The 13,695-nt window shown below is 41.0% G+C and overlaps 2 protein-coding genes across 6 annotated transcripts in view; both read right to left on the reverse strand.

Moving 5' to 3' along the window:
* The window catches only part of LOC311268606 (thyroid hormone receptor alpha), a 108,710-nt gene extending 106,571 nt beyond the window's left edge, over positions 1 to 2,139 (reverse strand). For 3 of the 4 annotated variants that reach the window (XR_014623986.1, XM_084372332.1, XM_084372330.1), the window contains exons 1-2: positions 1,803 to 2,139; positions 898 to 986 (exon numbers count right to left, since the gene is read on the reverse strand). The gene's annotated coding sequence lies outside the window, so the exon portion shown is untranslated. Of the gene's footprint in view, positions 1 to 897; positions 987 to 1,694; positions 1,748 to 1,802 lie in introns of those variants that run through there. The other variant, XM_084372331.1, reaches the window with a different exon arrangement.
* Positions 2,140 to 5,867: 3,728 nt separating this feature from the next.
* LOC311268157 (vesicle-fusing ATPase) overlaps positions 5,868 to 13,695 on the reverse strand; it is a 57,903-nt gene continuing 50,075 nt past the window's right edge. For both annotated transcript variants that reach the window (XM_084371618.1, XM_084371617.1), the window contains 2 exons: positions 9,991 to 10,046; positions 5,868 to 7,109 (listed from right to left, as the gene is read on the reverse strand). In XM_084371618.1, the coding sequence (XP_084227744.1) occupies positions 7,088 to 7,109; positions 9,991 to 10,046 (78 nt within the window). In that variant the 3' untranslated portion in view covers positions 5,868 to 7,087. The remainder of the gene's footprint in view (positions 7,110 to 9,990; positions 10,047 to 13,695) is intronic.

Raw genomic sequence — 13,695 nt, forward strand, 5'->3', positions numbered from 1 at the left:
AGGACACTGCCTTCCAGCAACGAGCTATGGGAACGGAGGGGAGGGGGAGGAAGGTGTTAGTCGGAGCGGACGTCAAAAGAGGTCACGTCTGGCTGCGGGCAGAGATTATGGCTTTGTGTGAATGTATATATACATACATGGAGTGTTTTCGCATGGACTTTCTTTGTTTTATGATTTATTTCAGTAGCATTTTTGTTTAGTTTTCTTTGAGGAGTAATACATGTCACAGTAATATACATGCCATCAGTTTCCTGTGATATTAGTGAAATCCTGACAGGTGGAATGTACCTGACAAACACATACTAACAGCATTTTTAGCTTGATTTAGCTTCATATGGGTTATTAAGCATTGTGCATTGGCTTGGTAAGCTGCTTTAGGAAAAAAAAAGTCCTTTTGTCCAAGAAATCCTGAGAAAAGGACTCATAAAGGCTAATAAATCTGAGAGAAAGGTCGCTGAAAACTAATAAAATCCTATTTGGGTTACTGGGGGAAACTCCTGTAAACAACGTGAGTGAGAGTGCTTCCCCTGTATTATTATGTAGGCCACTCTCCTGCACTACAGGGAACTATCCTTTTTGGATGCACATTCATTCTTATCTCACACACAGCTATGGTCACATGAGTTGTCCTTTCTTGTCCACCTCTCTGCATGTTGGATTTCTTGACTGGATTGGAAGATTTTTAGACTAATGCGTAACGGCATGTCAAAAATGTCATGTCAGGTTCAGCCCAGGAACGGCATCCACTCGCAAAAATGTGGAGTGACAGTGGCAGTGAACTATGAAGTCGCGCGTGATGCACGCCATGAGGCAAAACAACCTTTACCATTAGTGTTTCGTGTAGACATTGCTGACCTGTGAACTCTGCTGTAATATTTTGCGCTGGTCATCACCTACCCTGATCCAGGACGCCTGGGACCGCGGAAATGAATCATAGAACCACGTCTGTCTGGTCCACAAACGAAGGCGATGATGTTGACCTCATCCTGGAATTGAAATTTCAAAACAGTCAACAACACATTCCTCCTTCAGAGCACACATTTACCCTAACCACACACACACACAGACATGGTATAGACTGCCTGTAATATGTGTAACTGTAATCTAATAGAACACAAACACACCACGCCTCAGCCCTGCAGGAGCAGCTATAGGCTGGTAACTACATTTCATATTTCATGCTGTCCTGTAACACATGCATGATTCATATCCAGTCTCAGGGAGCTCTTCAAGCACTTTGGCACACTCCAGCACAGCACTTGGATATGTCACACAGAAGGAATGTGGACAAGCATATATGCATATGTAGCCTATATATATATATATATATATATATATATATATATATATATCAATGAACATCTATAGGCTGCCTACAAGTTGGCACAAAGCACTATCTCTGCAGCTTATGGGTGCCATCTCTCACACGTCCAGACTGTGCAGCCATTTAGGGAAGTGTGAGTGCACAGAGACCCTATAGTCCCCCCCCACCACCACCACCACCTTAACCGTGAACCTCAGTCCTACCTGACCCAGGTCCCCTCTGCGTTAAGACAGGGGAAAAGAAAGCACATGGCAGGCATGCAGGACACTTTCTCTAATGGCACACCGGCGCGCACACACACACACACACACACACACACACACACATACAAACACACAGAGCGCAGTGGCCGTGCAGTCTTTGCATTAACCTGACGGTACAGTATGCAGGCCGGCGCGGAGCCCCGGGTTGACGTGAGGACAGCACGTAAAGACGCCTCCGCTGGATCTCGCTACATGCGGCACGTTGACACACTCACCAAAGCTCGACTTGTGGTACAAAACAGCCTCCTGCACCGTCAACATAAAGCCCCCCCCCCCGCGTGGACGAGGAACAGCCGGATTAACACGTGAGGAAAAGAAAGAAGAAGAACAAATACAAGCTGATAGAGTCCAGCTGATAAGCGTATCGATGACGGCTCTCCCGGTGGTAGCCCCCCGCTCTCAGTCCGCGATCAGGTGCGAGGAGACGGGAGCGCCGTGTCTGCCGGGGACTGCCAAAGCCATGGCCACGGTCTGCAGAGGAACTCTACGGCGTTTATTTGCTTTCTGCGCTCGGTCCTCCCCCCCTGCCTGTACAGTACGGGTGAATGCGGGTCAGGAGAAGCGGAGCAGCCGCCGGGAATGATTCATCACCAGGCTCCACAGCGCCCTCTACCGGCCGGGGAGCGGTACTGCAGCGGGGGGTTGCATAATCCCGAGAGCCTGGAGAGTTAAAGGGGAAGCTCACCCGTTTATTAAAATCAAGGTTTGAGCTGCAGGGTTTATTTAATAGTCAATACAACATAGGGCTGTAGAACAAAATGTAAGTTGTAGTCCCTACAAGAAAAAAACCTTTTATGGTGGAGTGTTGATGATGAGTTCAGGAGTCTCACGGCTTGAGGAGAGAAGCTGCTCTGTAGTCTGGTGGTATGACAGCGGATACTTCTGTATCTGTTGGCAGATGGCAGCAGGGTGAACAGACTGTGGCTGGGTGGGTGTCATCTTTTAGTACCCCTCTGGGCTCTGTGTGTGCAGACATCTCACTTCAGCAATGTCACTCGTGCTCAGTGGTTGGGTGACCTGCTGAAGAGCCTTCCTGTCCCGGGCCATGCATGAACCACACCAGTTTGTGATGTTTCCAGTCAGGATGCTTTGGATTGCTCCTCTGGAGACATTGGTGAGAACTTGGCACAGGGATTCTTAAGTTTCCATAAGAAGTAGAGCCTTCTCTGTGCTTGCTTTCTTTCTTTCTTTCTTTCTTTCTTTCTTTCTTTCTTTCTTTCTTAGTGTGATCCCAGGATCCCTGTTCACCTGCTCCACCTCAGCTCCATTGATGTAGACAGGGTTGTGTGTCTTTGCCTCCTTCTTTCTAAAATCAACAATCAGCGCCTTGGTTTTACTGACAGTGAGCAGTCAGTAGATTGTTCGCTGTGCACCACTCTCCAAGATTGTCGATTTCCTCCCGATATGAACTCAGAGTTGTTTTATAGTGGGGCCGATGATGGGGGTGTCGTCGGCGTACTTCACAATAGAGTTTCTCTTGATATCTGGGAGTGCAGTCATGGGTGTACAGTTTGAACAAGAGGGGGCCGAGCACACAGCCTTCCGGCTCCGGTGTCGAGCATTCAAGTAGGAGGTGTGACAGCCAGTCTGTGTGTGAGGAAGCCCGATATCCAGTTCCAGAGTGTGGAACTCACAATGCTGCATGCCTTACACAATAATGCTGCGATGATGATGATCAAATTACATGCTACTTGGAAAGTGTAGCCTGCTATTTACTTTTGACTCTTTAAAGTGAGTATAACTAATATTGTTATCATGATATTGACAATTTAAAAACAGTGTGAAGGGGTTTTGCTAGTAATGAACCTCCAAACCTGCCTGAATCTGCAGCTCCTTCAGCTTTACTGAGCATTATAGTGAGTATTAGCTCATTGTTAAGCTGCCACACCCACAATTTTATGGCTCTGTTTTACTCTCTGGGTACCAGACTAAAAAAAAAGAGCTAATTGAAGAGTGAATATTGGATTTATATTTTACCAAGTTGGACTCCAAATGAGTGCTAACATTGCTTCTAGATGTGTAAATAAGCTGATTACGAGTGAAATATCAACTAGATATAAGTAATAATGATCTAGGTAATGATTTGTCAACATTCAATAAAACTAAAATCAGTTTTTGCTATATTAAATACATTAAGCTGATAATGCGTTTGTATCCTTTAAAAAAGTAAAAAGTAAAAAGTAAAACTTTGGTTTTGCCTTGGAGTAGCCTACTTTTTTATGACGGTAGCTGGCCTTTGTAAAAAATACCAACATTTAAAAACAAAAAATTGCAATTTAAGAATATTTATCATCATTTTACTGTTGTAGTTAAATGTGGAAGTATAATCTTTAACTAAGCATCATGTGTATTTTGAGCTGATCCCTTGTTTTGTGTGTAAAATCACCAGCAAAGCAGGTTAACCACCTATTAGAGCAGTAAAACATAAAAAATGTAATGAAATGCAGGGTAGTAGAAGTAAAGATGTAAATGTTGAAGTAGGCTTAAAGTATAAATGCTTCAGTAAATGTGCTTTGGAGGATTTCTGTCTGGGTAAAAATGAAGTAATGAGGTTGAAAATCATCTTTCATCGGAATATTTAGTGAGAAAACAGAGAGTTAAAGGAGGTAACATGACAGACAACAAAGCAAAGTATAGTGGAGGTCACTGTGGCACTGCTTTCGAGTATGAATCGTTAACTCGGAGCTTTTTCACAAGTCCAGGATCAATGAGAACTAGCCTTGAGCTTAGCCCAGGGCCACATGCAGGACATATCTGGACACCATGTTGTCTCTTCGACCTGATGTTTGGATTTTCTCCTATGTATGTTCGATTTTCTTTTCAACGTTTTTATACATTATTACACACTTTGAGTGTCCCTGAACCAGAACCCTTGCTTTTCATCATGGCCGTGTTAATAAGGTGTATCTTTCTTTCCCGTTTTCTGCCACAATATGGCATGCAGCCTTTCCTTTTTGAGGATCCTATTCCCCTTTCAGACAACCCTGCTCTCCCTGTGAAAGCCTGCTAGTGCTTTCTATTGTTTGTCCATGATGGTATGGGTCTTAGTGGTCAGTTGAGTGTAGAGATCCTACAGATACAGATCTGCTGTAGATCTCTGTTTTGAAGCGCATTAACTTTATTAATGTAAATACAAGGGACGTGTCACCAGTTGTGTTTATGTCCAGGATATGCTCATATTCCAGGCCCCTTTTGGACTTGGCTCTGGTTTTGGAGATTCATTAAGATGATTTCGACTATTTCGACTCAGAAGACCCTCGGGCCCTCTAGATGGGTATCTGGGACCCACTGTGTCTTTCAAGGGTCACCATGTTTATGAGATCACGTTAAGTTCCCATGAACGCCCACTTTGCTGGTTCTCCCTGGCTTGTACACTGAATTTCAGAGGGAAATGAATGTAATGTTTTCACCCAAACTGCACATTTATCTGACAGCTATGTATCGTTGCAACTTTGCAGGTAAAGTTAAAAAAACAACTATAATGTGCATATCAAAAGGTTATGCCTGCTTATTCAGTGGATTCAACTACTCTTAATACTTTTACTTCCGTACAGTTTTGAATGCAGGACTTTTACTTGTGTTTTACTTCTACTTAAGTAAATCTGTTTGTGTGTTGGCTGGTTGGCTGGTTTGTCAGCAGGATGACACACAATTCCATAGTGGATTTCAGTGAAACTTGGTTGGAGCATTGTTCTCGACCCAGAACAGACCCCATTAACTTTTAGTGCAGATCTGGAGAAAGGAGCAGATCCGGGTAGTTTTCTCATTTTCTCTAACATAGATGAAACGGTTTTTTTCTTCTTTTCATTGATTTCTGAGGGAATAATACATAACACATTTAATTAATGTGTTGCTCTCTGTTAGAAGAGCAGAGAGAGGCACTGAGACAAGCCACTCGAGAACGTTCATTAAGTCACATCCTCTCCAATATTGCAGAAAATCCAACACGAGTCCCTCACAGAGAAATCTACAGTCCAGCAGCATTGAAGGAGCAGTTTGTAAGATATGGGCGGAATTTTTGTGTAAAGCCATGAGTTAATATAGCTGGCAAAAGACAGCAGCTGCCTGTTACTCTGCTGATATGCGGCCCCCTATGTTTGTGGAGCTACCTTTAAATGTTGGTCATGTTCTATAAATCACATTTAAACAACCTTAAAACAGCTTAAACAAATCGCCCACAGGTTTGTAAAGGCAACAAAGAGAGAGACGAAGAAAGTTCCTTATTTACTTTCCCATAAACCCATAAATTCCTCCCAAAAAAAAGAGAGCAGACACACAGCTGGAAGTTTCTTTTTCTTGTGCATCAGTGCTTTTTATTGCAATAATACATCTGCATGTTGATATATATGTACACGCGCACGCACACACACATTACACACACTCACGCATCGTCAATGGTCAGAACAGAACTTTGGACGATAAGCACTGAACATATTACATGAGAAAAAAACACACAAATTAACCACTGACTGTCTAAACCCAGATTCACACGAGAACCGAAACACACACATGCTCAGATTCAAAAGCACGTTCTGCCACCACGCACACACACACACACGCTCACATACTCGACACATGCAGCATAATGTTCCCCCACACATGCACACGAGTGGACACAAGCTCGAGTTGAGAAAAGGTCTTTTGAGTTGATGTTAAAAGTGCAGAATATTTTTTTAAAACACTGATGATGCCGTAGCTACACTAGCTGGACTGAACTGTACTGTACGCTACACAGACAGACAGACAGGCCCACAATCCAACATTTACACTCACTATTACAGTAACCTGGTAACATCTCCAGAGCAATAGGGAAGAAGAATCATACTGATATAGTACTAAATAGACTGTAGACTGATCATTAAATTATTCTGCTGATATACTGTATTTTGTCTATATATACTATTTACAGAACATGGACATGTTACATACTGTATATTTAAAGGGTTTACATTTACACATGGAGCTGCTTCTTTTTTTTTTACAGCCACTACATATTCACTGAAAGCCTCCCACAGATTCACGTAGAAGCTTGTGTTCGCGAGGATACACATCACACTAACGATAACTACAGCGGGACGAGAGATATGCAACGAATACAACGAATACTATAGCGAAAAAACATACATGGCTTCTTTTTTACGTTATTTTTTACGCACGATGCACAAAACAGCACTTTTTACAATCATCTATTGCAATTTTCCTTTACAGATAACAGTTGTAACAGTACGACTTCCAGTAGATTGCTGCGATATGTACGTGAGGTCGTTGATGAGAAAGGAGGACAGCCGAGGCGGTTATATCGCCCATGGAAACATGCTGAGATAAAGAGGACCTGTGTGTGCCTCGCTTTTGACCAGGTGTGTATTTAGACTGACAGACGGATGGATCACTGGGTGGATGGATAAAAGGGAAGATCCCCTTTTTTCTCCCCCTCTTCTTCGTTTTGCCTCATGGGTGGCTTGCTGATGGTAAGATGATCGCTTCACTCCCTTTAGCCGATCTACTCGTAGAAGCTGCGATCACTAGGGAAAACAGAAACAGCAGAGGAGGAAGGAGAGGAGGGTTTAGTGTTGGTTGTGTTGCTTTACTTCCCCTCTAATAGAACTCCTATTAAAGATGGGTCCTTTTTTAGCAAGCCTCGACAAACTCCAGTGTACTCACACAACACCAGCACAACGCTGGGCGGTGTCTTGAGTAAAAGAAAAAGTGACGGGCGGCATTTAACAGGCTATAAAACAAGAAGAGAGCCACAACATTAAACCATTGACTTTATTTACACTCCTGCACTCTTGATTCTGTGTAAGGAGGGTTCAATAGATTTGCTTTATTGACATAATACTGTAACATCCTCCAACACACAGTCTAAAACTATATTTCATGTAGCTCTGCAGGCTCTCACTTTAGCCATCTACTCAAGGTTAGGGTTGCACCAGCTATTTGTAAATTCAGAAACAATCCTTTGTGTTAAGTCCTTCTTTATTTCTCCCATAAAACTTCAGAAATGTCTTATGTGTACAGACGTTCATATGGATTGCACACATAGGAAAGGCTCTCATGTTAACTACTTGTGTTCACAACAACTCAAGACGGTTGTATGATTACACAATTGGTTGTGTAAAATGGTTAAAGATACCATGAAATTACAAAATAACACTATATATATTAAAGCAGCTGGAAGGAACGTTGGTTGGTTAAGATCATGATCCGGCTCGTACATGCGTTTGTTAGTTAGTGACAGAAAAAGCGCACTGTATTTTCAATGCTATTATTCTCTTTTAAACACAGCTTTTTGCAGGATGCATGTTGATAAGGTAATATATCTTTCAGTGGCTATGGAAGATCAATAAATGTAATATGACGATGCTGATTTTTTTTTTTTAACCGACAGACTACAAAGCAGCTTCTTTCTTTCAGCTGTGAGACTCCTCAAATCATCCTAAGAACTCCACCATATAAAAGTTTTATTTCACGACTTATCCAACAAAATCGAAATCCAATCTGATGACAAGAACAAAGTGTGACTATGTAAAAATGGCCAATCTTCTTGCTGACTTGCTTATGTGGGTCATATACAGGCCTCAGTATGAAATTAAAATAGTTTCATAAACAGTCAACACTCTTTATAGTATGTTCAAATATGAGTTTCATAACATTAAACAACAGACTGTAGAGGACATGAGCATCAATGTTTGCTAATTTTTCAGATGGATATATTTATGTTTGCAAATTATATCTATGACTTGTATGTTGACGTGAACGCTACATACGTGCTGGATAACCCTGATATAATGTCACACAGCATCAGGTAGACTTCAGTAATGTGTGATGCTAGCTAGCCCCATCCAGTTAACGGCAAACTGTTATGCTAACAGGAAGTCTTGGTTAACGCAGTATAAATGACGGTGTCATATACACCTGCATATTTTCCATGGTGAAATACATGTATTTCAGACTGTGCACCTTATTTGAATGCATGTGAAATATCCAGATATGCTAACCAAACTAATGCTAGTGAATAATTTAGTCTGACTCTTTTAGCATGTGTTTGTAACATATATTGCACATTTTTGTGAAATGGCATTTATTCACCATCACTTCTGATCAAGTGTAAGGTCACGTGATGACCATATTACTTTCATTTACTAGCAAGCTAACGTTAGCGTAAGTACATTTTGTTAGCTATCAAACAGCTATGCCTGTGTGTGCTTTGGTGCAACCCCCTTTTTGATTTAGTAATGTATTATCTCCCTAAAGTCAACACTTCATTAGCATTAATGCTAAGTTTACATTTACAAGACAACTGCAAGCCACTTCTGAAACCTTACAGGCCTGTTCTGCTGCTGAAACTGTACATAGAAACACCCAGGTTCACTGTAGTGATATGAGTCATAAGACTGCTTGCAATAATAAAATAAAGATGAAGAGGAAGAAAAAAAAAACAGTGCATACACTACATACATTATGAATGACGCTGTCAAGGTGAAGGCTTATACTATTCAAGATACACATGTTGTACAAGGTTCCTGTGATGTGATGTGATGTGATGTAAAAAGACAGACATGTGAAGACACAGGACAGGTTTCATAAGACCTTCAAAGCGAGACTATTTCACTTCATACCACACTATGCTCTTACAAATTACAAGATGAATTTGAAAGAAAAAAAAAATAATTTTTTTTTAATACAACCTTTTGCAGTCTGATACAGGAGCAGGAGCTCATGGCTGGTTGACTTCTCTTTTAGCATTTATCATTGTCATGTATGAGCTAGCAAGTCACATAGTCTCGCTTTAAACGTTGAAGACATGAACTGTGTAAAATAAAACATTTGTACTCAGTGTAAATGCCTTCCATGTACACTAAAACAGTTATTTAAAGGTTCAACTGCAATCAAATCCTAGAGCTACAGGAAAAAACAAATGCGTTAATGCTAATGCGCTAGCTAACTAGGAAGTGACAGGTTTTGTACTTCTAACCTTCAGGCACACGTCTCATTTGCTTTGCTGTTGACCTTACCGGTGTGCAGCAAGAGTGATCGACAGCTTAAATTCGGATTTGATCGCCTTCATTCAACCTGGTGATTGCAAAATAAAGCCATTATGGTAAATAGTTGGTGTGAGGGGATCACTGATTGTTAGCCTTTGTTTTTGGCAGCTACTTGCAGTGTGGAAATATAAGATTTAAGTCTTCAACATGTATGATTGTGTGACATTACTGTGCACAGTCGGTGATGTGTATGGAAATAACAATATACTGACACATAATGGTCTGAAGAAAATAAAGAGGGAAGATGGGAGAAACTAAAATGGCCTAAAATGAGAACAAAATAAGAGGGTTTAGGTAAATGGAGGCTCTTGACAAGCGATGAAATTGAATATGATTGGTGTGGAACGGCTGTACTTACGCCCCCTCGTCTCTGAGCAGAGACAGGAACTTGGTCACTCTGTAATCCTGGTCCATCTAGAGACGGCAACAGAAAGAAAAAGGAAGAGAAGAGATTGAGCAGTCTGTCTAGAAATATAATCGACAACAGAAGCGGTCTTTCCCAACACTATGGAGGTCCACTAAAGCTTGTGACTAAATATCCCCATGGTACAGTAATATCATCGCAGACAGTGGAACATTCATGGTCATTTTAGCATTCAGCAGAGAAGACCGCCTCTTTATGGAGCTCTCTGATCAAGTGGGCAGGGATGCCAGAATATTTTTGTTCTCTTTTACTGTATGGGGGAAGGAGAGACATGGGCACTGACCAAACACTCTGTAACAGTGATTACTGCTGGAATACAGAGTTATCAAACACTCGTGTTAATAAAATACAGTTTATTATGTACAGCAGCTTTAAAGTGCCTGATATTAAATTTAAGTGTCAAAAGAAATAAATCAGGCAATAAATACACTTTAAAAAAAGCAAATAAAGTGAATTACACATATGTTTATATGTTATATACCATATGTTACAGGTCAACTGAAAACAGCCTGGATGATTATTGGATCCGATATTCAGCATTTTTACAGTTGGAGTTAAGATAAGAGATAAAATATATCAATTTAGAAATACTTTGGCTCCAATGCAGGAGGCAATCTACAAAGGAACTATGAACTAAAGTAATAAAATAAATCTGGTGGAGAAAAAGTACAATATTTGCCTCTAAAACCCTAAAATGAACTGGAGTGGAAGTTTAAAGTAGCAGAAAATTGGAATACTACTGATAATAAGTAAAGTTCCTCAAAATTGTACTGACAGTAAGTACAGTAGTTGAGTAAAAGTACTTAGTTACATCACATTATAGACACATCAGTAATGAATAATTATAGGCCCATATCGAACCTCCCAATCTTAAGTAAAATCATTGAAAAAGCTGTTTTTCAACAGCTGAACAATTACTTAATAGTAAATGGCTGTTTTGATGTCTTCCAATCAGGATTTCGACCACATCATAGCACTGAGACTGCTCTAGTCAAGGTCCTCAATGACATTCATTTAAACACAGACAATGGCAAAATTTCAGTCTTAGTATTACTGGATCTCAGTGCTGCGTTTGACACAGTCGACCAAAACATACTACTGGACCGATTGGAAAACTGGGTGGGACTCTCTGGTACAGCACTAAACTGGTTTAAATCCTATCTAAATGATAGAGACTACTTTGTGTCTATTGGTAATTACACATCTGAACGGATGAAAATGACAAGCGGAGTACCCCAGGGCTCCATTCTGGGGCCTCTACTATTCAACATTTACATGCTTCCTCTAGCTCAGATAATGGAAAACAACAAAACATGTTACCATAGTTAGCAGATGACACACAAATTTACATAACCATCTCACCAGGGGACTATAATCCCATACAAACGCTAAGTAGATGCATTGAACAAATCAATGATTGGATGTGTCAGAGTTTTCTTCAGTTAAACAAAGATAAGACTGAAATAATTGTTTTTGGAGCCAAGGAAGAACGACTCACAGTCTCTGCTCAGCTTCAATCTATAATGTTGAAAACTGCAAACCAAGCCAGAAACCTCGGTGTAATAATGGACTCAGACCTGAACTTCAGCAACCACATTAAGTCAATTACAAAGTCGGCCTACTATCATCTTAAAAATATATCCAGGATAAAAGGACTTATGTCTCAGCAGGATTTAGAAAAACTTATCCATGCATTTATCTTCAGCAGACTGGACTACTGTAACGGTGTCTTTACAGGACTCTCTAAAAAATCCATCAGACAGCTGCAGCTGATTCAGAACGCTGCTGCTCGAGTCCTAACAAGAACCAAAAAAGTAGATCACATCACTCCAGTTCTCAGATCTTTACACTGGCTTCCTGTCAGTCAAAGAATAGATTTCAAAATCCTGGTGTTGGTTTATAAAGCACTGGATGGTTTCGGGCCGAAATAGATTTCTGATCTGCTGCCACGTTATGAACCATCCAGACTTCTGAGGTCATCAGGCTCAGGTCTACTTTCAGTCCCTAGAGTCAAAACTAGACATGGAGAAGCAGCGTTCAGTTATTATGCGCCACACATCTGGAACAAACTCCCAGAAAACTGCAGGTCTGCTCCGACTCTCACCTCTTTTAAATCAAGGTTGAAGACCTTTCTGTTTGCCACAGCCTTTCACTGAAGCAATTTTAAGACTTTGAACTGCACTGTGACTTTTGTTTTTTCTCTGTGACTTTTGTTTTACTTTCCTATTTCTTAACTTGTTTCAATGTTTTGTTTTAATGTATTTTAAATGTTTTACTGTAATTGTATGCGCCTGTAAAGCACTTTGAGTTGCCCTGTGTCTGAATTGTGCTATACAAATAAACTTGCCTTGCCTTGCCTTACATTGCACTGTAACTATTTCTTGGTCTAAGTAGATGCAACGTATTGCAGAATCACATGACTGACACTGGCGTCAAAAAACCCTTCTTTTTCCCATTTATAATGATGATAATGGCGTTTAAAACAATGAATATTCACAAACCCCCTGAAACAAGTCTTTATTTGTAACTTTTATAATCAGAAGTTGGTCGATTCAGTCCAAGTCAAAATGTTTAAAGTCTACAATAACCATATCATTAAATGATTAAAGCTTATGTGTATCATTAAATGATTAAAGCTTATGTGTGCTCACAGGGACCAGAAGGCAGGAGCACATTACACCTGTTTTAAAATCGCTGCATTGGCTCCCCGTGCGTTTCAGGATCGATTTTAAGGTTCTATTATTAGTTTTTAAGTGTCTTAACGGTCTTGGGCCTTCTTATCTTTCTGATTTGCTTTTACATTACTATCCCTCGCGGACCCTGAGGTCCTCCGGCTCCAACCTTTTAGTCATCCCAAGTGTTCGGACAAAAACCCACGGTGAGGCATCATTTTATTACTACGGCCCACGTCTGTGGAATGGCCTGCCGGAGAGCCTCAGGGCTGCAGAGACTGTTGATGTTTTTAAAAGCAGGCTCAAGACACACCTTTTTAACTTGGCTTTTAATTGATCTCTTTTTATCCTTCTTCTAAACACCTTTTAACTTGTCATTTATGCTGTTTTACTCAGATCTTAGGCTGTTTTTTTTTTTGTTTTTTTTTGTTTTTTTATTAACTTTTATGATACAGTTTTAAGAATGGTACCTTAACTTTTTTCTTTTAGTCTCTTTCTTAATAGTCTTAAATACTTTTAACTTCTTTTAGTGTTGATTTTATCCTGCTCTCTTTTTATCTTTTAGCTCCAGTGTTTTTTTCACAGGGGGCCCTCGACGCTGGGAATAGTTTGATCCGCCTATGGGGGTGCTGCCCTGGGGGCTGTCCTGGCCTGGACGGGCGGGGTGGTACTGCACCGCGGCCATCCCCAGAGCCGCGGTGTGGGCTCCTCTGTCTGTCCTGGTTGGGTGGTTCCCGTGGCGGTGCCCCCTTGTGGCCATGGATCAACATGATTTCCCAGCGTGGATGGCTCCCCAACGTTGCTTTCCTCACCTGGATCCTCAGTGCCCAGCCATACCCTATCTTAATGAGTGTATGTTTGTGGCTGTGTGTGCATGCCTAAGTGAGTGAGTGAGCGCATGTACTTGTGTGTATGTGTGTGCTTGCGTGTGTGTGCATGTGTGTGTGTGTGTGTGTGTGTGTGTGTG

The sequence above is a fragment of the Pagrus pagrus genome (assembly GCF_965226575.1).
Source record: "Pagrus pagrus genome assembly, chromosome: 13".
Classification (NCBI taxonomy): Eukaryota; Metazoa; Chordata; class Actinopteri; order Spariformes; family Sparidae; genus Pagrus; species Pagrus pagrus.